This window comes from Alternaria metachromatica (assembly GCF_023757995.1).
Source record: "Alternaria metachromatica strain BMP 0045 chromosome Unknown scaffold_33, whole genome shotgun sequence".
NCBI lineage: Eukaryota > Fungi > Ascomycota > Dothideomycetes > Pleosporales > Pleosporaceae > Alternaria > Alternaria metachromatica.
The window spans coordinates 119,556-142,823 of NW_026055524.1; the positions used below are offsets into that span (position 1 = coordinate 119,556).

A 23,268-nucleotide genomic window follows, 5' to 3' on the forward strand; every position below is an offset into this window, starting at 1 on the left:
TCGCACCATGCACCACGTGCCACGTTTACTCTTTACGAACTCACGGTGAGCTCAAGCTCTGGTCAATCTGGACGCTTGGCGGTCCTCTCACCTTGAATATAAACATCAGTCTGAGCCGCCTCTCCTCCAACTTCCACCTCCCTCAATTCATCTTCTCTTCCACACTCCTTCGCACTACGAACCATCCAGTGAACAAAAACAACACGAACGACAAACACATCATGTCGGATACCAAGAAGGCCACGGGTACCGGATGGAGTGACCGTGACTTGGTGAGTACCTAATGGCAGCTGCACTCTGTCAATCGCGCGATGCTGACCTTGACTAGCTCTCCAGTCTGCTCTACCTCGTCAACAAGAACGGCTCTGTCTTCAACTACAACGTAAGTCCCATTCTTGATTCTGTAATGCACAAAGTACTCCCCGCTAACGTGACGTAGGAGGGCTGTTACCCGGCCGGTCGCAACGCCAGCGGTTTCAAGCAGAAGATCAACGCGCTTAAGAACGTTCTCAAGCCGGAGTGGGAGGCCATGGAGGCGGGAGTACCTGTTTCTGAGGTCACACCCAAGAAGGCGGCAACACCACGCAAGCGGAAGGCCAAGACTGACGAGGACGCTGATGACGCCGAAGTCACTCCCAAGAAAGGTCGCGGCCGTCCGAAGAAGAAGAAGGAGCCTACTCCTGAGGTTGAGGAGGACCTGGAGGATGAGACTGTCAAGGAGGAGGTCAAGGACGATGATGACGACGACATCCTGAAAGAGGCTGAGGATATCTGAACATCCATCCCGATCACTGTGGCATTGCAGGCATGGAGAAGAGGCGATTGACTTGAGCGTTCTGTAACGCATCTCAGCGTCTGGCGTTTGGAATAGGTTCACGGCATACATTGAATGCTCCGCTGGTCTTGTTTAGCTGCATAGTCAGCTTTCATAGGGCATATGCATCATAGGCATTTTGAACAAATCAAACCAGTATTGAAACCACGTACCTGCTTGATACGTTCTACCATATTAAATCCCTCACTTACCAAAGCGTTGCAATCTCCCAACCCCGAATGACCCACGTGTGCCAGAACTCACCTTCACCTGGTAGCCACCAATGCCAAGCTCATCCTCACCGTCACAACAGCGCTAATTTCACACATAAACCAGTCTCCCACCTTCCATTTCCTTCCTTTCTACTGCCTCGCACTTCATACCGTCTTCTGTTCACCGCACAGCACAACACCATCAACAAATTTAAGTACAATCCAGCACCGTCCGCAAGCTTTTCCATCATGTCAGGCGCCAACAGCGGCAAGGCCCTCACTGCCTGGACAGATAAGGAGCGTGTATGTCGCTTCCCACCCTCCACACCATACATGCTGACAGAGAATCACAGCTCGTCTACCTCTTCGCACTCATCGAGAAATCCAACGTCACCTTTGACTACAATGTTAGTAACTCCCATCTGGAACCTCCTCTTCTCACCTCTGCGAACTAACACAACAAACAGAACACGCCCCGCCCCGCCGGCCGTTCCGTCATCGCCTGTCAACGCATGATGGGCCGCCTCAAGGATACCCTCAAGAACGAGTTGGAGGCTCTTATGTCGGGTAACCCCATTGAGGAGGATACCCCCAAGAAGACTCCTACTCCGCGCAAGCGCAAGGCGAAGGGCGAGGCTGCTGCTGACGGAGAGGGTGAAGTCACTCCTGCCAAGCGTGGTCGCAAGAAGAAGGTTTCTGAGGATGTCGTCGGTGACGAGGAAGAGGAAGTCACTCCCGTTAAGCCTGAGCCTAAGGAGGAGGATCTTGAGGAAGACATCTGAGTGGACGGTCGGTTGATCCTTGCGAGCTTCGGTTATTGACATCTTGGCGACGTTGATGCAGCGAAGCGATTCGGTCATGCATGTATTCTGGTCAGCACACATGGGCTACACTGATCCTTATGATCATTGGGAAACATGAGACACGGCATGGAAAGACGATCAGCTATTCAAAAAGTTCATGACATTGAGCGAAACAAAGAAAACTTCGATGGGTATCTAAACTATTCTCTCAACAAACTATCAGCCGTGAAACATCGTGATATGGGCGCTCCTTCGTAGAGATAGGCCATGCAAGACTCCACACACCATTCAAGCATATATGCAAAAAGAAGATCGACCTCGCACTCGTTTACCGTGTATAGTCCGGCTTCGTCGCCTTGTTGACAATCGGTGGCGGGCCGTCTGTATCCGGGTACGGTAGAGGCGCACCTGGAGGGGGTCTTGCGAAGTGAGAGCCAGAGGGGGGTGATGTGCGTGCACCAGATAGAGGCGGTGGGTGGAGGCCATCCTGCAAAGGTGTCTTAGGTGGTCTAGGTGGAGCGTTGGACATGCGATCATCCCAGCTAGGCGCAGAGCTCATCCAGGATACTGGACGTCCCGCTGAGAACTGCTCATCCGAACGACGTCCTGGTGACACTAGTTCACCCGAATGTCGAGGGTGAAAGTCGCTGAATCCATCTGTACTCGCCGCTGATTGCGGATATTCGTCTGATGACACAACCAGGAACTTGTCGTTGTCTGATGGCCGGCGCGGTTCTGGCGGAGGGCGGAAGGCGGGATGTATGTTGGTGTAGTATTCTGGCGCGAGCTCCTCGGCCGGTAGTTCGACTGCCATGGGCGCTGGGTCTGGAACCGTAGGAAGGGGCTTGTTTGGTGCTTGAGCGCCTGGCGAGAATGGCGACTCTCCCTTGGCTGCGCGCTCCCATCGCACCTTTGCGAAGTGTATCCTTGCAATCTTCGCAGCCGAGTCAAGCGTCATGCCTTGTACTCCCTTGTCCGCCAGGTACATGCGTGTATTCGTGCTGATTTCCGCGAGCGCATTCCACTCATTCATTCCAAATTCTCCCACGCCGACGTTGACGTTCAAACGGTAGTAGTTCTCGGGGTTGACTTGTCTTTTCGCAAGGTGATCCTTCATCTCCTTGTGTGTCCGTTCGCAATCTTCAATCTTCTGGATCAACTTCCGTCTCGCCTCTGCAAAGTCGCCCATGCCGCCGGAAACGAAGCCTTCCCACCACAGATGCTGTTGTGCGTTTGTGCCTTCTGGCCGCTTTCCGGTGCCTATGCTTATGAAAACGCCAACTTCGCGCCCAGGCCATTCGTTGCAAACAGCTTCGTCGAGAGCCATAGGCGCTGGGTTGTATTTGCCGGAGCCTTCATCGAGGAAGACGGATTGGCCGATCTGGATTGGCTTGAATGCTAGGGCGGTCGCGCAAGTTGCTCGGCCGGCTTGCCATATCGTGGCGTTTGGTTCGATTGGAGGTTCTTTACGGGAATCGTAGGAGCGGAGGAGAACCTGGCCGTTGCCAGACTTCTTGGTGCCCTTGTAGACAGCTGTGATGGCACTGCAGACAGTTAGCGCATTGGCATATCAACGACGTGCGTCCTACTCACGTCTTAGTGCGCTCTTCTCTGTTGTCGTATAGCTGGGCGTGAGGGTTCCCCCACTTCATGGCGGCTATGCGCATATTCACGGGAGTCATGCCAATCTGGCTGTAGTTGCTAGCATTACTAGCGCTTCTTTGCATGCGGCCCGATATTGCGCTCCCGGGGGTCATGGGCGGTGCATCCTGCCCGTTGTGATTGTCGTTGCCCTCGTCGTCGTAGATTGTGTGTTCGCGCACGCATTGCATGATGGCCTCCTCCAGCTTCGACGCCTTGAATAACGTCGATCGATACGGTATGCCGGCAAATGTCTTGTCGGTCTCGAAGACTCTCCTCGTCATGCGCACGTAGACGTCCTTGCAGGTCTCAACGTCCATTCTCAGCCGCCCCAGCATGATAGCGATCAAGCCTCCCGTGCCGGTGCCGACAATGAGATCGAAGTGTTCGCATGGCTTGGGTACTTCGTGCCGTTTTGGGGCTCTGCCTTCGGTTTCGACAAAAGTTCGGTGCATCAATTCCTGGAGGATGATGAGCATGGAGTACCCCCGCACACCGCCGCCGTCTGTCACATGGGTTAGCACCTGCCATACTGAGGCCTTACATCATGTCACAAACATACCTAACGACAGAACGCGCAGCGGCGGCCCCTTGGTCGTATCTTTCCGGCGCACTCCGTTGAGCGCCATTTTCGGTATACGGTATGCGCTGGCTGTGCCGAGGTGTTGTTGATCTTCAGCCTGGTGAGGCGCGTTTGTGTGCATAGAGTCAGGCCTGGGGAAGCGCTGATGCCTGAGGTTATCAAGCTATCTGTTGTCGGTGGGCTGGTTTCGCGGCTGAAAAGTGCTGATCTGGTCGTGATACTAAGCAGCAAAGCGTGGCTGAGTGGATTCCAAGCCTAGGCGCGCGCGCTCGAAAGCGCTCAAGAATGGTTGTTGTTGGGTCGGTGGCCAGGTGAGGTGCGCGAGGCGTAGGGAAGAGTCACAGGAGCGACAGGTGATGGGTAGGGTGGTTCACGTGCGGAGGTTAAGAAGATTCTTGACTCTTGCCAGTCGTGGCCAGCAGCCCAGTTGGTTCACAGCGTCGTCACTCGTCATTCGCCAAGCATGACATGAGCCGAACTGCACCGCCACCTCGGTTCCGCTCCTCAGCCCACTAAAACCTGGTTTACCCTGCTATGGCGACGTTGTCAGCGCCCAAGATCTTCCGCCTCTACCGGTTTTACGATAAAAGATCTTCATGCCCTTGCAGCGGCAGGGCCATGGCCCGCTCTGCTTTCAGGAACTCCCCTCCACTCCCACGACGCGAACCCATGACTGTCCAATCGCCAACTCCTCCGGCCTTGCTTCGGATGGTCACGCTTCCACCAGCGTCGCCTTCTCCGATCGAATAGCCATGCCGAACCCATCCTGATCGAGATGAGCGGAAATGCCTCGTCTCGTCAATATGGATCTTTCCACCCCATCGGCTGCTGAAGAATTTCGCCGACATATCGCAACACCAACTCAGCCCTAAACCTGCTGTGGACTCTAACCACTTTTACGTATATTGGAATCGTACGCAGCCCTGCCCAGGTGTAGTTGGGTTTTGAGTTTGCACGTGATGTTACAGAAGTTAGCTTGCTGATTACGACACCGTACCCATACACGAGCTCTGCGTTATAAGCCGGTATGTTGGTCATAGTCTGGTCGAGTAGATGACACGATTTAGTTTCGGGACTGAACCCAAAGTGAAGGAGATGTGTAGTCGAAGTCAGCCCCAGTGAGTGCAAGAAGTGAATGGCGTGTAGGGGAACATGGAGGTAATGACGCATTCACCCGAAGAGTGCGGGCCTGTTGGGTGAGAGACGAGCTGTATTGCTGTATTGCTGGAGTGTAGGTCAAGGGAAGCACCCCCTTCCAGTTTAGGCGGCGCAGAGCGAACCTTGGAACGACAACCGGCCACTAGTCAACCGAGGGTCTCAAGCACAATTTCTTGTGTCAATTACAGCCCCAACCCTACTGAATTTCCTCATCTCCCGAAAACAAGTCTCAACCACTATCGCACTACGATGGCCAACACCTCGCTTCTTCTGGACTTGCCGGCCGAGCTCCGCAACACGATCTACCAACTTGCTCTCACCCACTCAGAGCCGCTGCATTACCGCATGCCTAAGGATGGTGAAGACAAGCCGTACCTCTACCATCGCGAGGCACCTTTCCAGCAGGGGGATGACGAGAAGCTTGTCGAATACAACCAGCTCAAGTATGTTAACAAGCAGTTGTATGCAGAGACTGCTGGTTTGGAGCTCAAGTTCAACGACGTCACATTGTCTGAGGGTTCGGGACATGAGTCTCCGTCCGACATGCTTACTGCCTGGGTGTCGTCGATATCTATTGCCAAAAGGTCCTGGATCAAGACCATCAGCATCAAATGCGACAAGTATGACCCAAAGTGCTTCGATAGTGAGAGCGCGGAGGCTGTCGCACGCCTCGCACGACTCTGCAACGACATCCCCACTATGAGAGTCAAGTGTTATAACCCTTTTTGGACATACGCCAACCGCCGGCACTACGACGTTGTCTTCTTCTTTATGGCGGCTCTATCCATTTACTATGCATACCGTGGCGAAACCACCAAATACCTTATTTTCGACGAATCCGAACATACTATGTTGAAAGAATCTGGAAAGAAATGGAGAGAGCCATGTAAAGGCCCAAAGGTACACTTGGCGCAACTGCAGGCCGAGAACTTAAGGTACTTCCCCACCTTACCTGCGAACTTCACAGTACCCGTCATCAAGGCAAATCACAGAGTTGCGGAAGATGGCGAGGTTATTCCAGAGGCAGAGCAGTGGATCGGCAACAAGTACTTGAGAGAGTGGATGGAGTATGGTATCTAGAGAGAGAACCGGAGGGTGTCGCATCTAGTCGACAAGGCCTGAATATATTCTCGGTCTCCTGCTGGGACCCGGTATCTCGACGATGATACCTGGCCCTTGGTTTCCATATCCACCTCATACAAGAAAAAATCTGAACAGGTCTGCAGACTACATGACACCAACAACTTGCAAAGTAGGTGATCTAACGTCAACGTAGACTCTAGGGTGTTTAGCTTTTTCCTAGGTTGGCGTGTATCGAAAAAGAGTCACGATACTGAGTCGGTCAAGTGGGGTAGATTGGTGCTACCTCTTTGTCTTAGACAGCATGCTAGAAACAGGCTGAAAAGCCTTGAAGAAATACTACACATCTTCAATGCTCATTCCAAGTTCGCGTCATTGTCTCTAGTGCTCTAACAATCCATCCTTGATACAGTGGATGTGTAGCTGATAACACCATGTAGCTGATAACACCATGTAGCTGATAACATCATGTAGCTGATAACACCATGTACAAGACCAAGAGCTGCCATGCCAGCTCAACCGCGCTACTTCTTCTTCGGTACCTCAACGAGTCCCCTAGTCTCCTTCATCCGCCACTGAATCGCCTTCGCAAGCTGATACAGCACCTCCAACGTCGGCATAGCAACCCCAGCCTCCTTACCCGCTCTCAACGGCTCACCCAGCAGATTCTCAAACTCGATAAAGTTGCCCTATCAACGTTAGCACCTCGTTCTTCCCACGTGAACCACTGGAGTCAGGAACTAAACTCACCTTCTCCACATCCTGCTGCATACTCGGCTTCAAATAGCTCTCCAACGGATCAAGATGAATAGTGGCCTCAACCACATCCTCCGCCAACTCCACACCACAAACCGCCTTCGCAGCCGCAACAATCTCCCGCATAGCCGGTCTAACAAGTCCATCCAACGCCCCATCAGCAAGTCTCAGCCGCCCATCATCCAGTCCCGTGATCGCGCAAATCGGGTTCAGACAAGCGTTAAACACCAGCTTCTTCCATCTGTCATGCAAAACATTAGGCGAGTACTGACAATCCGTCTTCCCTCCTTTCCCATACAACTCCACGAACTCCTCCGCCCGACGCTCCGGCACAGCTGGATTGATGTTGGAAGTGGGAAAAGCGCCGATAAGCAGCTTATCGCCTTCGTCTTGGACAATGTGGCCAGGTGCGGGTTCCGCGCTGCCGATCATGGAGATAGCGGAGAGAATGGGGATGTTGGGATGCGGGCGCAAGAACGGCTTTTCGATGTTGAGGCCATTTTGCAGGAGGATTAGAGTGGTTTTGTTGCTGTTTTTGGGCAGGGCTGGCGTGATCAGGTCGACGGCGGTGGGGGAGACGTCGGCGATGTTTTTGGTGCAGAGGACGACGTAGTCGTATGGTGGGAGGTCTTCTTCGACGAGGTTGGGGATGGTGTTGCGGACTTTGGTGTGTTAGCTTTTTGCAGTTGCGGATCGGCAGGTGAATCGCTGATAAGGTTTGCAACATACCAACGCTCGGTCTCCATTCATCCAATCTTCCATGATCGCAGCTCTCGATTGTGTATCCTTTGTCTTTGACGACGTTGTAGTTGGACCGTAGCACAACGGTTACTGTTGCGAGACCTCCGAATTCGAGGTTGACGGCTGCAATTGCACCAACTGCGCCGCCGCCAACAATGAGGACACTTTTCTTAGTATCAGCCATTGTGTGAGGGCAATCCAGAGGATGATGGAGACTCACACGAGAAGTTGCGTCTAACCCAATCGACAAGATAGGGCGCGACGCGTTAGTGGGGTGGAGGGGTAGCCCCTACTTAGGAATGACTCCGTCAGTAACGATCCGCGCGGCTGTACCTGCTGCATCCAGAAGCCATCACTTGGCACCGATCACGCTGTCACTACCTGCGTTAAGTGGAAATGTTTTGCGGTCCCTTCAATCGAGCTCCATTTGATGCATATGTAGGTTACAGTCCGTAAATTCGTGGCTGGTGACCTTTTGTCGCCAGATCTTCCGCCTCACACGCCTTCATTCTTATCGCACTGATGATTGATGCATTGCTTGAGTCGAAGGTAGAGCCGTCCATTCCATCCGCCCGAAGACTACGCCGAGAGCCCAGCAAAAGAGAGAGAAAGAAGGTACACGCTTAGAAGACGAGAGCGGCACCCTTGGTCTTCTTGTCACCACCGAGCTCGAAGTGCTTGCATCGCTTGAGGGCGAGCTACGAGTATGTTAGCGATTGCGAGGTGGAAGAATGTGAGCGGAGCCTACCTGTGCCTTGGTCTTGCACTGTGTGCACTCTAGACGGAGAACGACCTTCTTGGTGGTCTTCGCTTTCTGCATGGTGTTAGTACTCATCTTTTGAGCTCGAATGCGTGCGATCGTACCTTGTGGAAGACGGGCTTGGTCTGACCTCCGTAACCGGATTGCTTGCGGTCATAACGACGCTTACCCTGCGCGAACAGAGAGGCCTTTCCTGCCTTGTATTCTACACAGTCTCAGTATACGGGTATGCGAGTGTGTGGACGCGGATCACTAACGGGTGACCTTGTGCTGGGTGTGCTTCATGCACTTCTTGCCCTTGCAGTAGGTTCGGCGGGTCTTGGGAACGTTGACCTGGGAAGTCACAGTCAGCATTCAGGCTCAATGCTTTTGAAATTCCCAATTTCCTGTACTGGCGACGAATGCGAAGCGAGCGACCGACGTAAGCGATGGCGAGGGATGTGCGGTGATGCGGAGGTCGCGATTGAGATCATCCTGGTGAGATGTTGCCACCATCAAATGCCAGCATCTACACTGCGCCCGACAGCTGGGTTCAGATGCGGCGCGATACCAAGGGCCCGTGATGGAGTACGTGTTGAGTCGCCGCCTCTTCAACGCCAAGGTCCTCACATGTCCCTTCGCACCAGCAGCCCTCTGTAAGAGACGTTGTACAATCCCAACCCTCTCAGCATCAAGTGTCTTCCGCCACATCTCGGTCTTCTAATGGGGTATCATCGTGTTGAATGTCGCGGGGTCGGAGGATTCGCCTCGCCATCGTCATCGAAGATTCGTGGATTCGTTCGCTCGTCGCACCGGTCGTGGTCCTTCGCAATGTCTCTGGCAACAAGAATGTCACTCACCATTTTGACGGATTTTGCTCTGTGGTTAGTATGAGCGAAAAGTTGGCGGTGTTGCTGGAGGTGTTGTGGCCGCGCTGGGCCGATATTGCTAGCGTTGTGTGGGCTTCGGCTAGGTTAGTAAGCCGAGACCTGCGCCACTCACCAGCCACAGCCAAGATGACGAGGGCACGCACCAGACCATCCCCAAACATATTCACTAGTCATTGAGTGTGTTGAAACGATGAAGTGCAGTCGAAGTAAGAATTGAATTGTGGTATCATGCGTGCCAAATAAAGTGCAGATCCCTAATCATATATCATCCTTGACCCATAAACCCGCGATGGGAAACAAATGAAAGCTGCGAGCGTAACGACTAGTAAATCGGATGTCCCTCCTCCCACTTCTGGACCTCCTTCGTATCCTTGGATGCGGAGAGTGGGCTGCTACCCATGCCAAGACTGAACCTGCCACTCTCGCGCTTCTCAGGGCTCCGTCCGTCGTCGATGCGCTTCACAGGGCCGACCCATTCCCACATGCGAGCAACGTCGCCGCTCGCGGTGGTTCGGACACCTGCACGGATGTTGCTGTTCTTTTCGACCTTCGCCTGCACCCTTGTCCATAACTTCTGTCGGCGAGATGCGTTGAACTCAGTCCTCAAGACGTCATCTCGCAGTTGTGTCATACTGATACCCTTCTCCGCGCCAGGGTCATAGTAGCTCAACGCGGCCTGGTCCTGGAGTCTATCGTATGCGTCGCTTGCGAGTTGCTTCGCGCGAACTTCCATTGCTCGGTTACTGGTGTATGCGTACTTTCCGTACGATCCAGTGGCAATCAGAATGAGCATCGTTACAATTTGGAGAAGATGTCGTTCAAAGGATTCTCGGAGGGATCTTCGGACGCTGCAGGAGAGGGAGAGCTTGGCGAGGGAGGTGGATGCGAGACGTCGTCCGCCTGTTGTTCTGTTTCCAAGGAAGAGTAACTGATTAGTACAATTCCACGTCAGAAATGTTGCACAAGTGGTTGGAGAACTGGAAAGGAGGTACTTACCCATCGGTGCTTTCGACTATCTCCTCTCGCATAGTCAGTTCAGGAAAGGCTCTGTCGAACAGCTCACTGAACTCCTGGTCTGTCAAGCTCTTGCTCTTTTGAGAAGCCATCTGCTGCTTCAGATCTCCTTCGCTGACTTCAGGGCTTTCCACTGGATTCCCTGCCGCATCTGGTTCCCCACACTCATACTGGGCTTTGCGTTGTCGCAGAATCTCCACTGCCTTGTTCGCGATACCATTCACCTTCCGCGTCTTCTCGCTGTCTGGCTCACACGTCGGAGGGAGAGGAACCAGGCCACCGAGTGACAGCGGATGGTCCTTCATAATGAAATCGGGATCGCACCTCAGAGTCAACCCGCGGAAACACTGCGCGTGTGGTGGGCAGGGCTCACACTGCGGGAGGAGCTGGTCTGCCCAGCTCGGTAGCTCCATACCACCAAGTCCAGTAGCATCTCGTCCGATGCCACAAAAGCCAACATCGATCTTTTCCTGTCGCCAGACGCCAGCGAAAGCGGCTGATGCTGTGAGGAGCAGAGTTCCGGCCATTGCTTTGATCGTACCAGTGGCTTTGCCCTTTTGCCTCCGTCTGCGTGGAGGCAGAATGTCGACCTCGCCAGCCTTTGCACGCTCGCGCACTAGTTCAAGTTGCTCTTCTGGAGTGAACTCCTCGCCGGCATCTGCAAGATCGTCTTCCTGATGCTGTGTACGTGGGTCCGCCACATCGAACGTTCCACGTGTAGGTACCATGATGCCCTCGTCCAGTTGTTCAGCCTTGGGTTGGACTGTCCTCCGGCGGTGCGCATCGCTCTTGCGCCGCTCCTGCTGACCAAATCCAGTAGTTCTCCTACGCCGGTCGCGCGATGTGGTATCTGGGACCGCAGGAGAGCTGCCGCTTTGGAACGGGTTTTCCTGGGTGAAGGGGCTGGCAGCATCGTTGCGATGCCACGCTTCCGGCTCAGGCGTGGGCTCTTTAGGCGCGGGAGTGACACTCTTGCGTGTACGCCTAGCTGCAGGCCTCTCATCCACCTCGGGCTCAAGCGCTCTGCTGTGTTTGGCAGGGACAGCGCGCGCGGGTGTCTTGGCGCGTGGTGCCGGCACCTCTGCCTCCTCTGTTGGCTCGCGCGTGGTTCGTCGGGTTGTGCGTCGCGTCTTCGCAGGCGTAGGCGCAATAAGTGTTTCGTCCTCGGCGTCGTCTGTCTCAACCGTACTGGCTGAACTGGAGGGGACGTCTACGATGCCCCGCGTCGATCGCTTCGTGTGTGCCTGCATCCGCTGGACTTTGGACTTCTGAGGGAGGACCAGGTCGACGAACATGCCAACCAGAGCGGGCTTCTTTGCCGAGGACGGATACGTAACGCCATGTCGCAGCAGGATGCTCCTCAGTTCCGGGACCGTTATCTTGCTGGGGTCGACGCCATCTTCATAGTACCAGTACTCTCCGCGCGCGTCAGCCATGTCGATGTGGTGGAGTCCTTTTTTGTCGCGGAATTAAGTTTACGGTTGAGCGGGGCCGGCGACTGAGACAGTTGTAGGGCGGACGTGAGACAGGCGTGGGTTGGCTCGTGTGGTCGCTGTGATGGGCGATAGGCAGACTTGGGAAAGTCTGCGCAGCTTGTTTGTGATGTCACCGAGGCAACTGCGGGCCCGTGCGCTGGCCGCGGCTGCTTTGATCTCATTCACCTCTTTCATCCACTTGCACACGACAAACATCACAGGTACCGATGAAACAAAGAGAATTATGAACGACGAATCATGAACCAGTCGCCTAACCTCCTACGTATGCGAATAAGTCGAATGTTACTACAAAAATAAGACCGTGTGGAGGCTACATCAACAGCTATGAAGACACACCTATCGCGAGTTTACACTCGTCACCCTCAAAGGACAGCATCACCGATGCGAATTACATGGATGAGGTATATGAATGCACGTAACTGCCCATCCACCTGCGTCTTCTCGTGGGTTATTTCGTCTACAAAGTAGACATGATCTAGCAAAAAAAATCCCTTATAGTCCCTCCGCTACCCACTTCCTTATCGCCGCTCTCCATATCGGCGCAAGATCTTCCCCTTTATTGTTGAAGTGAGTTCCTGTGCGTACGGGGACTTCTTCCGATTCTAGGATATCTTCCATGGGGAAGAAGTGCAAATTATCCGCCCGTAAACTCTCATGTAATGGTTGCGACATCCCGCCCTTTATATCAAACATGTTCCATCCTCGTACGATCTCCACCCCTTTTTCTATGACTGGTCTGGTGTTCGGTTCCATAGGCCAGAGTTCGGTCCTTGAGTCACCCAAGAGATGCTCTGATAAGGCAACCCCAAGTGCGATTACCATGAGAGGTTCGACAGGTCCATTAGAGGCTGTCTTCAGCACTTTGGCGCTGAACATTGACCATTTGTGTTCCACGGTAATATATGGCATCTGTCTGCACAGTTTCGCTAGTCGACACATGTTGGCTTGGTTGTCGATCTGTGTGAGGACCTTTTTGCCTGGATTATTCCTTTGCGTCAAGTACTCGTTCACATCAGCGTCGGTATTTTGCAGAGCCACAGTTCGGAGCCATTTGTGTTTCTCTTCTGGAAGTGATGCGAGAAGCGCAAAGAATTGTTCGGTGGCAGTGGTCTTGCCTTCGGCCCGGGTAGAGATCGTGATGGTAGTATTGAACTTCAACTCAAGGTGTGCGCACTCCTGGTGTAGCTGTTTATTGACATACTGTAGCTGATTGAGCTGTTTGTGGCCGGAGGTGTCGTTTGTCGTGTACTTTAGCGTTGCGTCTGGTGTGGTTAGGACGTATTCGTAGATAACGTTCCGGAGCTCGGGAGGAAGAAGGAAGAGGCGGCTCTTGGTCGCTGGTTTTACAGCTTCCGGTTTCGACATAAACGACCAGATGAAATCTGAAAACATGTTCGACCTAATTGGCATGCTTTCCGCGTTGGTAGAAGATTTGGGGAGCAGATTACGTTGGTAGGGGTTGAGTGATTGGTGGATTCGTGAGTATTTGTAGATCAAGAAGAGTTGTGATGTGGTTGTTATGTAGAAGGGAGGAAGCTCTTGTATATGTAGTAGAGGGTTACAGATGGTGAACGCTCGTGAGTGAAACTCGCGATCGATACGATCTGACCCAACAGTGTTGTCAACGTGAGGCCAACCACTTCAACAGAGGCAAAGCGCGATCCAGAGCGTTTCAATTTACGAGAGAGTACTCACTCGATAGTATTGTGGATGAGTTGAATGCAGTGACCTTTTTCACCTAGAGTCTCTAGTGGCTCATGCCTTTAAAGCATCCCACTTCCAACCCCCGAGTGCTCCTCTCCTCTCCAAGCAGAATCTAAACCCACCCATTCTCTACAAAAGTCTGCGCCCGGTACTTAATTTCGACTCGAAGACGTTACTCTAGTTTACCCAGCAGAATTACGGTACAAGCAGACAAGCAGACGAATTTAATAACATGTCCACGGAATCGCCTCTGCTCAAACTCCCAGGTGAATTACGAAACAGTAAGTCGGAGCTCTGGAGTGATTTATCGATCCTACGTCGACGTTGAATGGTGCACTGGTCATGCGCTAACTATGCTATTCCAGAAATATACGAGCTTGTGCTCACTTCACCAAGTCCGCTCTACCTTCACTCGCCGGAAGCACCCCGGCAGGTTGTGCGGCACTCGGAAAATCTCGGTGCACTCGGAACACCGTCTCCTGTCAAGCGCTACGTTGAGTTCAACATGCTCAAGTATGTGAACAGGCAACTTTACTCGGAGACTGCGGGCTTGGACTTCAAGTACAACAGCTTCAAGATTAAGCTTGGGCGTCCGAAGCCTGCACAAGATGGACAAGACACCGAGATCTTGCGAGGGCCGAGAGTTTGTAAGGCGTCTCAGGTTAAATTCGACAGGGGCTATTTGGATGACATTAGCAAGAGCGCATCGTCTCAGGGACAGCGTCTCGAGATCATCTGGCAGCATGCTATAGATCTTTGGGAAGATGCATGGTGGAATCCTGGTTGCTGGGAAGGTCCGGGATATCGAGTAGAGAACGAAGAAAAAAAAATTGAGAATGGTGCGACGCTACCTCGAGAGCCTTCTCAAGTAGAAATGGGTAACCAATGAGGCTTTTCCGAATAGTATAAACCTCCGTTTCCCTCTACAGCTTGCTATCTCGTAGGCGTTTATTACTTGAGGCTTGCAGGGTAAAAAGTTCCGGGGCGCGATTGTAGCTTCGTGTTGCTTTAGTTGCCCTCCCTCTAAAAGCTCTCATACTTCACCATAGCTATCTACCTCTCTACCCCCTGTACAGCCCTCGGAATCACATACGCGGCCCATTTCTCCTTGCTATCCGCCTCTCTCCATACATCCATTCCACCTGCAACTCCATTCTCATCAATTTGCCAATCGCCTCTCTCCACCATACCCGTCCAGCTCTTCAACACATCGACAAGACTATGATCATGCGGCTCCTCAAGCGGCTGATATCCAGGACGATACAAATCTACATGGCTGTCTTCACCATTCTCCCTTTCCCCAAACTTGCTGCCATCAGTCCTCCTTGCATAACCATTTGCTCCAATACCAAAAGGTAAAATCAACCTACATTCGTCCTCGGCTGTCGTCTCCCAATGTGGGAGAAGGTATAGACCCGCAGTATGAGTTTTAATACGGTCGAATCCAGGGAATGGATTGTCTATTTCTTCGCCAGTGACAGTGTTGGGATTGAAGCGAAATAGAAGGATAGGAGGCCGGTCGGAGGTAGACGAGAGATAAGAACCGAATGGCTGATCGGAGAATATGGAGGTAGTTACTTCGAGACCTGGGGCTATGTTTCGGAAGCGTGGGCGTCGTGCCTGTCGGAGGAAATCGTAGGTGAAGTTGTGGGGAAGACTCATGCTTTGAAGTATGCTCTCTTCGACCAGCCCATGTACAACTTGTTCAGCTTCTGCGTGCTCGGCTGTGGAAGGCATCCGAGTTTCGATAGTTTCTACTAGACGATTGAAAGCCTCCACATTCTCTTCCAGCATGGATTTGCTGTACGGGATAAACTCCCAAGGGTCGTAGCGCTCATTGCCAGATTTTTCGTGTATAGCTTTGGGCGCAGCAACGATCTTCCCTTTCCGAATCTGGCCCAGCCAGAACTCCAGAGCGGTTTCCAATGGGTACCACACTTTCTGTTCAAAGACCTCATCTGCGTCATGGATGCTTGGGCTCAAGATACAGAGGTTCGCTTCTTGATCATATCTGTACGACAAGATTAGTACATTCCGGACCAAGACAGTATGCGGCTGTCTGATTCAACTTACACCAGTCCGCACCAGTGACCCGAGAAGTTGTTCATCTCGTAGAGAACCAAAAGATTGCCATCTTCTCCATCGTCTGACCAATCTTCCGCTTGCTCAAACATGAAGTTTGGCGAAGCGAGATTTTGTAGCCAGTAGAAGAAGGATAGATCGACTACACTTTCAGAATAACCAATAAGTCGAGCTTCTTGGAGAAAACGAACAAGATCAGGCGAAAGCTGGGGACGAACAGCCTCGGCATCATCGCCAAAAGTGTCGAACCATGTCTTGCAGGTGGCTTCGAGAGACTCTGGACTGCGACCTGAGCTGACCCAACCGTGGCGCAGTATTTCGTTGTGTAGCGCGATGCATCTTTCGACATTCATGATCAGCAGTTAATATGAGACAGCGAGGGCGGAAGCTCATGGCGCGATTGGGAACGACATCCATCGTAGCGCAGTCTTTGCTGTGCCTCAGTCCATGTGGGGTGTAAGAGGCCACCGTGTGCACGACGGCATGAGACTAACAGACACTAATCCCTGAGCGGCTAGTACCAACCGCGGTGTTATGAAAGGGAGCCCTTCGCGCTGCAAACAACTCTGAAATGCTTTTCAAACGCCAGGTAAAGTCTCGTTGATTCTCCAGCGATGAATCGAAGTGCCTAAGGCTGGTGACATGACTCGCGTTCCATCCAGCCCTCATAGGCGCAGCTCGGAAAATCAACTTCGAAAAGACCACGCCACTTCCTTAGCGTCCTCTCCCCAAGCGGGAAGCCGCATCTCCGCTTACACCTGGATCGCAGCTGCTGCGGTTCTTCTTGCAGCTATCGCCGCGCAGTACTTTCTCGAGCCTCTCAACTTGGTTGAAGTCTGGTACTAGATTGAATCACTCCATGCGACGTCTACAGCTGCTAGGTCATCCGGACCAGTCGTCATATGTTACTCACTAGCTACTAGTAGGAAAGCCTTGGAACTGAATATGGGTGAGAGATCCGAAAGACTGGAAAGCTATTTCGGTGTGGTTGACAGCCTCTTCTTGCGAGACTTCTTGCGGCGATAGGCATCGAGGCGTTGGCGTTCTTCTTCTCGGTCCCCTTGGTAGATCTCGGAAGATGCGGCACGGCAAGTGCGCCCGCGCCGCAACCAATGTCATGCCAAAGGCATCCATTCACATATCTCAAGAAACAGTTGCACGTAGCGACAGACCTTGAGTTCATGTCACCATGCGAAATTGCTGACAGACTCGCCATTCGAAGCTTTCTAGCTCGCACTAGTTGTGGGGTAGGCCTCGGCTTAATGTAGCTTAATCTCGACACCCTGCCAGATCGGCCTTCCTCCATTAACAAGCCCGCCATCATCTCGTACCTGTGTGGACTTAACTCGCCGGCATCGAACCATGTGCCGCGGACGCGGTGACGAAAACCGGGTCGCCATTTCCGCGTCTGGCTGAGACAAGGCGCAATGTGTCCCGGACCGTTTGGCCGTTACTAGGTCCACAACTATATGTGAAAAGGCGGCGAAAACATATAGATTGATTGAGAACAGTGGTCACGCAGCGCACATTAAGCACATACTCAATGTAGAATGCCGGACATGTGCCTTTTCCCCGATATTGATGTGCAGCGCTCTAAGCACGGAATGGACGCCTCGCCTCCAGATTCGGGTCGAGATACTTTAAGCATTGCTTGAGGCGGTCTTTATATAGCGTCATGAGCAGCTCAGCTGTCGGTATCTCAACTGCCAGTTGTCACAGTCTCTCCAAACAAGGATCCTTTCACTTTCAGTCGTCAACATGTTCGGAAAGGCAGCTATCATCAACGCGCTCGTGAGCGCCGTGTCCGCAGGTTCGTCAGCTCACGTATCGCATGTTACATGTTATTGACTAGAGAAAGGCACAATTCTGTGGGATGGTCGCTTCAACGACATGACCTCTTCCTCTGATCTGGACAAATGGTCATGGGCAAATCAAGTGGGCAGTAAGTGCTGCAGTCAAGCTACACAGCGAACACAGCTGACGTTCGCTTCTTTCTCTTTCAGACTACCAGTACTATATCCACGGCTCAGGTGCTACCACCAAATACGTAAACCTCTCACCGAACTACAAGAACTCCGGAGACACTGGCAGCAAGCAAGGTGCCAAGATCACAATCGATAACACAGCGAAGTGGAACAGCGACATGTGGAGGACAGAGCTCATCCCCCAGACCAAGGCTGCTATCAACCAAGGCACAGTCTACTACCATTTCTCGATCAAGAGGTCTACAACCAACGTCCCAAGTGCGACGAACGAACACCAGATCTGTTTCTTCGAGAGCCATTTCACGGAACTGAAATACGGTTGGGTCAACGGAGAGTCTGGCACTAGCAACACCAACCTGTGAGTTGACGCACACGTATCAACCCACTCCAGGTTTCATGCTAACTCTAATGCAGGCAATGGATGGTGGGTGGCCAAAGCAAGTGGAAGGTCGAGCTCAAGGCCGACGAGTGGCATAACGTCGCTTATGAGATCAACTTCTCCTCCGTAAGTCGCATTCCCATACAAACTGACATGAAGCATCCACTGACTTTGTACACCAATCTCTAGAACCAAGTCACTTTCTGGCACTCCACCGGGAACAGCACGCTCACCAAGACTGCTGGACCTTTCTCCGCCAGCACTTCCTCCAACGGCGCTGACTGGCATCTTGGTGTCCTTCGCTTGCCCCGCCAGGGTAACGATGGAACGGGTGCCGAAGACTGGTTCTTCTCTGGGACTTACATTGAGAGCGGCCCGCTCACAACGTCGGTTGCTAGCCCTTCGGCATAGATGCACTTCACGGGGTGACTGTAGAGTCGAAGCGCGTGCACATACTGTAGCAATTTGCATTTAGAACGTAGCATTGTAGAGCTTAAATCGTATCATTGTAGTCCGTGAGCTATTAAACCCAAAACACTGCGCTGTCGGTCCCTCCATCCGCCTTTGTATGCTGCAAGCATGCTGTCCAATCTCCGTGGCTCTAATACCCCTTCTCAAACCAGTCTTTAGCCATAGGTAGCAAGTCTTCGACCCTATCTCGCAAACCTGGCATCAGCTCCTTTCGTTCAATGCCATCTTCGCGAAGAGGCCGAACCACAACCTTGTCCAAATCTTAATCTTAGAAGAACAGCCTAGCTCATGCTAGTAGCGGGTCCATTCTGATGATCTTGGCAATCTGCCCGTACAAAAGCGCTCTTGGTACTACCAACTGAAGACAATGTTCGGCGTCCCACTTGCTGCACGAGTAGCGAGAGAATAAAATTCCGCCCAGCCTTCAGTGCTCCTGCTATGACACTCTATCAGAAAGCGGGGATGCATTTCTGCGTCGATTTGGAGGCCATATAGATCCTCAAAGCGGTAATCTGTGACTTTCTGGTGGATCTTTTGGATCCATAGTCTTCTCTTTCCCACGACGCTATTGAAGAATTTGGTGAGGTTGTTCGGCGGACCCCGGATGTGTATATCGTTGTGGCGAATGACCAACGCTTTGGTCTCGTTTCGAAGCTTTTTGTTGACAAACTGGAGCTGGTTGGCGACCACATGTCCATTCACTCTGACCGGCCCTTGGTGTATCGTCTTCTTGGTATCTGACACTGGCTTGTTGGTAGTCAGATTCGTCTCTGAAATTTTTCGTCGCTTCCTCATGGGAGCTTCATCATCCGACTCTTGAACACGACCTACTGGTGCGGGGATTTCGCTAAGTCTTTCTACGTGTTCTTCAAATGTTTGAGGATGGAGGCACAACCAACCCACACCCATTCTGTCCTCGCGATAATAGATTCCTTCATCGATGGTGAGTGCGTATTCGAAGATCTTGTTGCGAAGCTCGCCGGGTAGCCGAAGAAGGCGTGAATCTACCCCTGCGTTCCGCACAGGGGCTTCAGTACGCTTCGTTGACATGGTATCGTATGACTGAGGAATACAGTACTTGGACGATAGTGCAGTCGATTTGTCGCGTGTTTGGAGAGATGCACAAGCTATTTGGAGAGGTAAGTGGTAGGTGATGTGGAATGAATTAGACTGGTAGCTTCAGAGAGGCAGAAGCGCATGAAAAATCCTCACTCCGGACACAGTCTCTGCCTAGTCCCCATTTTGCATCTGAGCAATTGAGAGGAAGCATACTCTGCGGCTTTGCTCTTCATACGCTGTGATTCGCTGTACCCCTTTAATCGCATGTTATTGTAGTGGTAGACCAAGCGACTAAGCGCAGAGATCGAATGAATGGTGTCGAGTATACAATTCCACTGGTATTGGCCCGATCAGTACCAAGGTTGAGCAGGAAGAAACTGCGCCTTCAGACGAAGCGCAATAGAACCTTCTTCAAAACATGACGTGTGCTAATTCAGCTTGAGGCACTCGCTGCTTTGACGGACGGTGCAGCATGTTGCGATAGAGTTTGCGAAATCCATGGATACTACCTGCGAGGCTCACCGCCGCCGCGATGTCTACCCATGATTTCCAGGTCTAGGAGGACACAACGGCTTTGGAAGATGGATGGTCGATAAGAGAGAGAGGAATGACGTGTCAGCACCAATCGCGATCTCCGCAACCCAGCTTACCACGCGCAGCTTTAGCGCGATTCATCAACCTCGGCATACCTCCACATTATAGCATTCCACGACCGAGCCGCAACCCGAGCTATTACTAGATCAACCCCAGACTCCGCCCGTGATCACTTCTATCGCATCACCATAGCCATACTCACCAGTCCTTCACCGACAAATCCTCCGAAAGTCCCTAACTAAACGCGACCGTCGCGACCTTCTCTCGCATTCCAAACGCCGACGAACCTCTCCTCCGTTGCCGTCGCGCCGCCGCCGCCGAAACGCGTCCATAAGCCCACCATGTCCGAGTCCCTCACCACCAAGCAAGTCGCCGAGCACAACACAGTCGAGAAGGGACTGTACATAATAGTCGACAACGATGTATACAAGATGGATTCGTTCGTGGACGAGCACCCAGGTGGCGCTAAGATCCTGAAGAGAGTCGGTGGAAAGGATGCTAGCAAGCAGTTCTGGAAGGTACGTTATAGCCAATACATATGGAAGGCGGGAGGGAAGGAGTTCCTGGGACGATTCGTTACGCGCGGTCTTCCAGGGCTGGATTTGCTGTTGCGAGCTTGGTCTTGGTACCGCCGCGCTGATGGTACTCGGTGCTCGGTACCAGCGGAATCATGGCACACTGGACCCTTGATCTGATCATCGAAAGCGCCTTATCGCACATGAAGTTTGGATTTGCTGACCAAGACACAGTACCACAACGAGAGCGTATTGAAGAAGTACGCACCTAAGCTCAAGATTGGCACAGTCAAGGAGGAGTCCAAGTTATAGATACACATTTAATTATACCAATGATCACTACTCAATTCACCTACGTTGCATATCGCGCATCAAATACCCGATCCATGAAGAAATGCGATGCCATGACGCAATGCTCACCGCCTGTTGCATGTTCATTCACCACACCAGCAAGACTACCACGAGATCAATGCAAAACTATAAATTACGACAAACTTCTAACTCTATGGACGTATTGGTATAATGCGTTCTCTCTGATTCAAAAGCAATAAGCTCGCAAAAACAAACATGCCGTGGGTATCGTGATATAGCAAACGCCTGTTCTCAATGCTGCGCGAAAATATGCCAAAATCGTTGCTGCGTAATGTCACTCTTGTTCTCTCTCTCTTTCTCTGCTTTTCACATCTAGAAGCACGTCCACCGCTTCTTCACGCCAGGTCTTGAATTCGGCCTGGGTGTAGGGCTCGTCCGCGGCCGCGCACTGTCCTTCTCATTCATATGCGCGTCATCCAAATCGTCCATGCGATAGCGGCGCACAGATCCAGCATCCGACTGATCTTTCTCGTAGAACTTCTCTTGCGGGCCGGAAACACATCGCGGTGTTACTTTGCGGAAGAAACCTCGTAGACCGCTGTTGGCTTTGTCGATTCTTTCGTACTCGCGTTTTCGCGTGCATGGCGATGTCCAGTGCATGGTTGTGTTGGTCTTTTCTGCGTCGATTGTGTCTTCGCTTTGGCGGGGCATCGATGTTTCTTCCACTACGCGTAGACTGTCTGAGCTGAAACGCGTCGCTGCGCTGGGAAACCCGAATGCGTCACCGTGAGACATTGCCGGGCTTGGAAGACCGGAATTTGACTGATAGGATGGATTGGAGAAGATGCTGCAGCTGCGAAAGTGCAGAGCGAGAACGTCGTCGACATCTTGGCTGGTTGTGGTGGCGGGTGGTGTTTGGAAACTCTTCACTCGGTAGTGGCGCGCAGGCCTGGATGGGTCCACAATAGTACAGGAAGTGCGTCGCGATGAGGGCTTTGAACCATGGCCACGGCTCTTTGATCTGCTGTTCGAGTTTTCTGATGATGTGGTTGACTGTTGTCGTAATGGTCGTGAGCGCTGCTCTGATACTGGTCGTCGTGGCTCCATGTCTGCAACCTGGAGAGGAGCGATCGATTCGACTTTATTTCTGCGATGTTTGCTATGCCGGATGGTATTGTTGTTGCACAGTGGTTCTTGGCTGGGTATCTTAGGGAGATAGGAACCCGCAACACTATCAATTCGATTCATCGCCGATCTATCAAAGATCGAAAACGGGGAGTGACGTAGATGTGAGGTGTCTTAAAGGATATTGAATCGGTAATATTGTCTTAGTGGTGAATAATTTCGGTACTCGTCTAGGTCGGATATCAGTATCGGAATAGGAAGGTTCTGTGCTCAAGGGGTAAAAGCCCATACCAGCAGCCAGTGCCAATACCGAAACACACAGATTTGGATTACTCGCGCGAACGGCACACACAAGCGGTATAAGAGAATGAAATCTGGAATCACAGGCGGGCTATGTGACGCCAGTAATTGTTGGGTCAGTCAAGTGACGAACCGCGGGACCCGCCTGGAGGACTATTGAATCAACCGCGGTCAGTAGGAGGGAAACTAGAGCCTAGTATATAAAGAAGAGATCAAAACGTCCCAAATGTCGATCTTGGCCGTTGGTTGGCCCAGACCCTGCCAGCATGCAGCGAGACGCACGGCATGCACGATCTCTTGACGAGTTTGAGCCGAGCGCGTGGGCACCTCTACGAAAAGGGTTGGGAGTTCACCGCCTCCCAGGACTCGATTTCCGGGGCCTGAATAGACTAGGCGCGTGAAAAGACTAGCGGCGCGATTAAACTGGAGAAGGATTTCGCTAGCTTCCGTGCGTTCGAGACGGAGCATGACAGATGCACTAAATATGTCACAATCAGAGTCGCACATGGGGGGCAGAGGACGAAACATTCAAGTATGATGTCGTCGGCTTTCACATGCCAGCGATGATGTGGTAGCGCGTGAGAGGCCACACACACAGCTTCGGATGCTGATCACTTCGGGTTGGCTCGTGATAAGGGAAGGAGGGCGCGAGGCCATGTCGAATAGACGCGAGTGGCAGCCTCGTCTACCGACAAGTCGATCCGGCACAACCTTGGGAGTGCAGCACGGACGGCGGGAAGGACCGAATCAAATCAAAGAACGACAGGCCAGCGACATCGGGCCAAGATGACCCACGCTCGACTCAGGCAAGCGCA

At 52.4% G+C, this 23,268-nt stretch overlaps 12 protein-coding genes across 12 annotated transcripts; 6 read left to right on the forward strand and 6 right to left on the reverse strand.

The window, feature by feature from the left end:
* Positions 1 to 221: 221 nt before the first annotated feature.
* Positions 222 to 775, forward strand: J4E83_009488 (uncharacterized protein; the record flags this gene model as incomplete). Its single annotated transcript, XM_049336373.1, has 3 exons — positions 222 to 272; positions 329 to 382; positions 440 to 775. The coding sequence occupies 3 exons, from the start codon at positions 222 to 224 to the stop codon at positions 773 to 775; spliced, it is 441 nt and encodes a 146-aa protein (XP_049184472.1).
* Positions 776 to 1,275: 500 nt separating this feature from the next.
* On the forward strand, positions 1,276 to 1,808 carry J4E83_009489 (uncharacterized protein; the record flags this gene model as incomplete). The annotated part of the gene is made up of 3 exons (XM_049336374.1): positions 1,276 to 1,329; positions 1,380 to 1,433; positions 1,494 to 1,808. The coding sequence occupies 3 exons, from the start codon at positions 1,276 to 1,278 to the stop codon at positions 1,806 to 1,808; spliced, it is 423 nt and encodes a 140-aa protein (XP_049184473.1).
* Positions 1,809 to 2,157: 349 nt separating this feature from the next.
* On the reverse strand, positions 2,158 to 4,099 carry J4E83_009490 (uncharacterized protein; the record flags this gene model as incomplete). Its single annotated transcript, XM_049336375.1, has 3 exons — positions 2,158 to 3,373; positions 3,423 to 3,975; positions 4,033 to 4,099. The coding sequence occupies 3 exons, from the start codon at positions 4,097 to 4,099 to the stop codon at positions 2,158 to 2,160; spliced, it is 1,836 nt and encodes a 611-aa protein (XP_049184474.1).
* Positions 4,100 to 5,460: 1,361 nt separating this feature from the next.
* Positions 5,461 to 6,291, forward strand: J4E83_009491 (uncharacterized protein; the record flags this gene model as incomplete). The annotated part of the gene is made up of 1 exon (XM_049336376.1): positions 5,461 to 6,291. One exon carries the CDS (start codon positions 5,461 to 5,463, stop codon positions 6,289 to 6,291), a length of 831 nt encoding a protein of 276 aa, XP_049184475.1.
* A 524-nt stretch (positions 6,292 to 6,815) lies between these two features.
* J4E83_009492 (uncharacterized protein) lies at positions 6,816 to 7,972 on the reverse strand (the record flags this gene model as incomplete). The annotated part of the gene is made up of 3 exons (XM_049336377.1): positions 6,816 to 6,980; positions 7,042 to 7,709; positions 7,777 to 7,972. 3 exons carry the CDS (start codon positions 7,970 to 7,972, stop codon positions 6,816 to 6,818), a joined length of 1,029 nt encoding a protein of 342 aa, XP_049184476.1.
* Positions 7,973 to 8,411: 439 nt separating this feature from the next.
* Positions 8,412 to 8,902, reverse strand: RPL44 (40s ribosomal protein L44e; the record flags this gene model as incomplete). The annotated part of the gene is made up of 4 exons (XM_049336378.1): positions 8,412 to 8,486; positions 8,537 to 8,602; positions 8,653 to 8,753; positions 8,806 to 8,902. 4 exons carry the CDS (start codon positions 8,900 to 8,902, stop codon positions 8,412 to 8,414), a joined length of 339 nt encoding a protein of 112 aa, XP_049184477.1.
* An 837-nt stretch (positions 8,903 to 9,739) lies between these two features.
* Positions 9,740 to 11,867, reverse strand: J4E83_009494 (uncharacterized protein; the record flags this gene model as incomplete). The annotated part of the gene is made up of 2 exons (XM_049336379.1): positions 9,740 to 10,265; positions 10,414 to 11,867. The coding sequence occupies 2 exons, from the start codon at positions 11,865 to 11,867 to the stop codon at positions 9,740 to 9,742; spliced, it is 1,980 nt and encodes a 659-aa protein (XP_049184478.1).
* A 552-nt stretch (positions 11,868 to 12,419) lies between these two features.
* On the reverse strand, positions 12,420 to 13,319 carry J4E83_009495 (uncharacterized protein; the record flags this gene model as incomplete). Its single annotated transcript, XM_049336380.1, has 1 exon — positions 12,420 to 13,319. The coding sequence occupies one exon, from the start codon at positions 13,317 to 13,319 to the stop codon at positions 12,420 to 12,422; it is 900 nt and encodes a 299-aa protein (XP_049184479.1).
* A 544-nt stretch (positions 13,320 to 13,863) lies between these two features.
* J4E83_009496 (uncharacterized protein) lies at positions 13,864 to 14,520 on the forward strand (the record flags this gene model as incomplete). Its single annotated transcript, XM_049336381.1, has 2 exons — positions 13,864 to 13,912; positions 13,997 to 14,520. The coding sequence occupies 2 exons, from the start codon at positions 13,864 to 13,866 to the stop codon at positions 14,518 to 14,520; spliced, it is 573 nt and encodes a 190-aa protein (XP_049184480.1).
* Positions 14,521 to 14,684: 164 nt separating this feature from the next.
* Positions 14,685 to 16,066, reverse strand: J4E83_009497 (uncharacterized protein; the record flags this gene model as incomplete). The annotated part of the gene is made up of 2 exons (XM_049336382.1): positions 14,685 to 15,642; positions 15,705 to 16,066. The coding sequence occupies 2 exons, from the start codon at positions 16,064 to 16,066 to the stop codon at positions 14,685 to 14,687; spliced, it is 1,320 nt and encodes a 439-aa protein (XP_049184481.1).
* Positions 16,067 to 17,471: 1,405 nt separating this feature from the next.
* On the forward strand, positions 17,472 to 18,488 carry J4E83_009498 (uncharacterized protein; the record flags this gene model as incomplete). Its single annotated transcript, XM_049336383.1, has 5 exons — positions 17,472 to 17,523; positions 17,572 to 17,655; positions 17,717 to 18,056; positions 18,113 to 18,203; positions 18,267 to 18,488. The coding sequence occupies 5 exons, from the start codon at positions 17,472 to 17,474 to the stop codon at positions 18,486 to 18,488; spliced, it is 789 nt and encodes a 262-aa protein (XP_049184482.1).
* Positions 18,489 to 20,542: 2,054 nt separating this feature from the next.
* Positions 20,543 to 21,028, forward strand: J4E83_009499 (uncharacterized protein; the record flags this gene model as incomplete). Its single annotated transcript, XM_049336384.1, has 2 exons — positions 20,543 to 20,719; positions 20,951 to 21,028. The coding sequence occupies 2 exons, from the start codon at positions 20,543 to 20,545 to the stop codon at positions 21,026 to 21,028; spliced, it is 255 nt and encodes an 84-aa protein (XP_049184483.1).
* Positions 21,029 to 23,268: the final 2,240 nt, after the last annotated feature.